General features: G+C 64.5%; 1 protein-coding gene across 1 annotated transcript in view; it reads right to left on the bottom strand.

The window, feature by feature from the left end:
* Positions 1-1,901, bottom strand: part of SCNN1D (sodium channel epithelial 1 delta subunit) — a 10,484-nt gene extending 8,583 nt beyond the window's left edge. Inside the window, exon 1 of the mRNA XM_011377328.1 lies at positions 1,658-1,901. Coding sequence (XP_011375630.1) covers positions 1,658-1,901 — 244 coding nt within the window. The remainder of the gene's footprint in view (positions 1-1,657) is intronic.
* Positions 1,902-3,604: the final 1,703 nt, after the last annotated feature.

Genomic DNA, 3,604 nt, shown 5'->3' with positions numbered 1-3,604 from the left:
CACCAGGGTGTGGGTGGGAATCATGGCTGTGTCACTCACTGGCTGTGACCTTTCTTGAATTACTCAGTCTCTCTGAGCCATTTCCTCAAGTGCAGAATGGGGCTGGGGCGCCTCTTCACACTCGAGGCTCCGAGGTGATACCAGCTGATGTCACGGGTGTGCAGACCCCCTCCTCGGGCCAGTGTCAGAGCCCCCAGACTGAGCACCAGCCTGGGGTGTCTCCGGCCTACTGCCTCTGAGCAATTTTCCGTGGGCGCTGGGCAGGGTCATCAAGGGGTCGGGGGAGATCCTTTGGCAGAAGGCCCCAGACACTCCACGTCGTTGGAACCCACGTCTCCCAGCGTCACGCAGGTCACGAAGTCAGCCACGTGGAAAGGGGCTGGAGAGGCTGGCCTCAGGGACCCAGGTCTGGGGTCTGGCCGAGGGTCCTGGCCAGGCGAGGACAGCTGGAGGGGGCGGGAACCTGCGTGGCCCATGCCCTGGGGACTGGCGTCAAAGCTTGTCTAGCGGAGGACACAGGCCCTCCTTCCCTTCTGGGGAGCCACCGCACCAGGATGCCCAGGGTGCTAACAGGAGGTGCTGGGGGCCGAGTATCAGCGATCTGGTCCACACTCACATCTGGGCCACTGGGCAGGGGTGGGGGCCACCCCAGAGCTCACCTTTGGGAGGGCAGAGGGTGCCTCCAGCTACCTCACCAGGACATGGAGACTATGTCCAGCGGCAGTGGGGCCAGCAGCCCCCTGTCCCTTCCTGGCCTGTCCCCTCGCCTGCCTCCCAAGCTCTACTGGGCCCTGGAGGAGCAAGAGGTACAGGCTGGGGCAGGACAGGATGTCCCCAGCTCCTGGCACAAGGTGGGCCCATGCGGTCGCTCAATGGCTGTACATGGACAGAACATGAGAATGTCCCGCCCTACTGAGGCCGGGCCTAGCGGTAGCGAGCCTTCCCTTCCAGGCCGGGGTGCCCTGGAGACTGCAGGTGCCTGGCATCTTGTGGGATTGTCTCCAGGTTCAGCTTCCTTCCCTGTGGGCGTCCCCATCCTCAGGGGCAGCAAAGAGTTGGCCTGGGAAGTTTTGGTACAACAGGTGTGACACCTGACGCACGGGCCCCGCAGGCCTGCCGGCTTCCTGGTGGGCATGGGCAGGCAGGGCCAGCCTCCCTGGGCTTGGAGGCTGGCCCATCTGGAAGTGAGGGCTCCTTGGTGCCTTGCATAGCCTCCCACCTCCTCTGAGCATTGAACAGTGTCAGGCAGAGGCTCTGACCACCACAGAGGGGGCTCCGGGAGGCGCCCTCCGCGGCCTGGGGTGGTAGAGTGTGAGGCTGCGCCTATGTGGTTGGCCTCTGTGGACCCAGGATCTGGAAGGGGCAGGGCGTGTGCGCACACACCCCCTCTCCCCCGTCACCTCCGGGCCGGCTACTTGGTGCCCTGGATAGATGGTCCCCACTGGTCAGATGTGACCGAGGCCGTCAGGTCCTGCCCTGGGGAGGGGTGGCAGCCATTAGTTCAAGGATGTTTTCCCAGCAACTCTTACGACACAGAAGGAGAGCCCCAAGGTGCCACTGTCCCTTTCCTGCAGCTCAGCCATCCACAGTGCTCGCTGGCAGGAAGTCCCTCTCGAGGGCAGCTCTGAGGTTTGAAAAGGTCCCAGTCACCACCAGCCTTGCTGGCTCACTCCCATCCCCATCGCTGAGGCCACCAGCTCTGTGGCCAGAGGACTGGACAACATGAGTGGGGCTGGTGGGCTGAGGGCCACGGGGTCTTGGCAGGACTTGCTAACTACAGCTGGCTCAGGCACCTTCTCCCTTGTGTGACCCAGGGGTGCTTGGTGAGCAGAAGGCTGGGGGCCAATGCTGGAGGTTCGGAGTCTCCTCCCCTCTGCCGCCTTCTCATTGAGATGCCCCATCCTCGTTTCACACAGAGACAAAGCGAGACAGGAGACGGCCTCCAGGAGCCCCACACTGTGGCTGCCTGTGCTCCGCAAGTGTGGGTGAGTGTGAGAACTCTCGCGTGCCCTGGGTGGCCTCCCTTACGTAATTTCCCATGCGCTAAAAGCCGCTGGGCCCACCCTGCTTGGGGTGGCAGGGCTGTCAGGGGAGGGGATGGAGGGGTAGGAGTGAGTTCAGCAGCAGGAGGCATAGCAGGGGACCATCGGCCTCTCCAGAGGGAAGGAGGGCCAGGGCTGGTGACACACAGGGAGCGGAAGCAGGCCGGGGCCCCACGGCCGACTTGCCCAGCAGTGGACTGAGTGACGAGCACCCAAGATTCTGCCCAGGGTCAGACAAGATCCCGGAGCCTGTCTGAGGTGCCCTAGGTGCGCCAGACTCAGGGTGAGCACAGCCATGGCTGGGCCCATCAGTGCCCAGTGTCCACCGTCGATTGTCATGTGGTCACTCAGCCCATCCTGACCTTAGAAGCATTCAGAGTCGTGGTGAAGGGTGAAGAGCTGGGGTTTGAACCTCAGTTGTGCTGCACAGTGCCCCACGGCACTGTACAGCGACGGCCCCTCTGCGTCTGTCCAGGCCAACGACCACCGCCAGCCTCATGGTCAATGGGCAGCGTCTCCCTTGGCACAACCTGTGGTGGACACTCTGGTCCCTGACTTGGTCCTATTGTGGGCGGCCTCTTGAGGAAGGATGGTGGGCAGTTTGCTGGCCCACCCACCCACCTGGCCCTCCCTGGTCCAGGAACCACCGCCCACCCTGATCTATCTGCCCCCTGAGGTCCCCGCAAACACTCGCCCATGGCAGACGTGTCGTGGAGAGGACCAGCTCCAGGCCCTGGAGGTAAGGCTGGCAACTCTATCCAGGAGACCTCCCCTCCGACTCTAACATCACCCCGGCACCCCACTTGCCTGCTTCACCCCTGTTTACATGGGGGGGGGCAAGCCTCCCCCTCCCCCACAGTCAGGGAAGGGACCGTGGGAGCGGAAAGCGAGCCTCGGTGCAGTGTCCGCTGGTGAACAATGACCCTATTCATGGGCTGGGTGGGAAATTGGGTCGGGAACCAGTGGAACTATTTTTACGAGAAGGGCTGTCCCCGTGGGCAGGGGCTGGGCAGGCTTGCCCACAGCTGAGCCCACCTGGCACAGGTTCCCGCAGGGCTCCCCGACCCGGCCTCACTGGTGGCCAGACACCCCAGGACTTGACTCTCAGAGGCCCTGGGCCGGTTCGGCCACTGGTGGGCCGTGGACCTCAAGCGCCTGCCGCTCCTCTAAGTGGCCACAAGAACTGGGCCCCCAGCTGGGCGAAGGTGGCTGATGGAAGAGTCGGGGTCCCAGTGAACTCAGGGAGGGATCACTCTAGCACCGCCGGGGTCACCCTTTAACTGGGACTGTCTTCTCAGGAACCGCGCACCCCCTCTCGGCCGGAGGTCCGTGGACCGTGGTCCTGGGGAGGAGAGTGTTCGAGGTGGAGGGGGTGGCGGTCCGGGACCCCGGGGCCGCCCAGTGGACAGCGATACGTCCGAGAAACGCCCGGGAGGGCGGTGGCGGACTGACCACACCAGCTGGGGGGCTCGGGGGTACAAGGCCGCGGGGAGGCCCGCCAGCGCGCACGCGCCGAACGTCCCCACCCTGCGGGGCTGGAGGCGGCAGCGAGACGCCGCCGA

Source organism: Pteropus vampyrus, unplaced genomic scaffold (assembly GCF_000151845.1).
Source record: "Pteropus vampyrus isolate Shadow unplaced genomic scaffold, Pvam_2.0 Scaffold309, whole genome shotgun sequence".
Classification (NCBI taxonomy): Eukaryota; Metazoa; Chordata; class Mammalia; order Chiroptera; family Pteropodidae; genus Pteropus; species Pteropus vampyrus.
The sequence above is the reverse complement of the archived record's forward strand: the minus strand, read 5'-3'. Positions and strand labels throughout refer to the sequence as shown.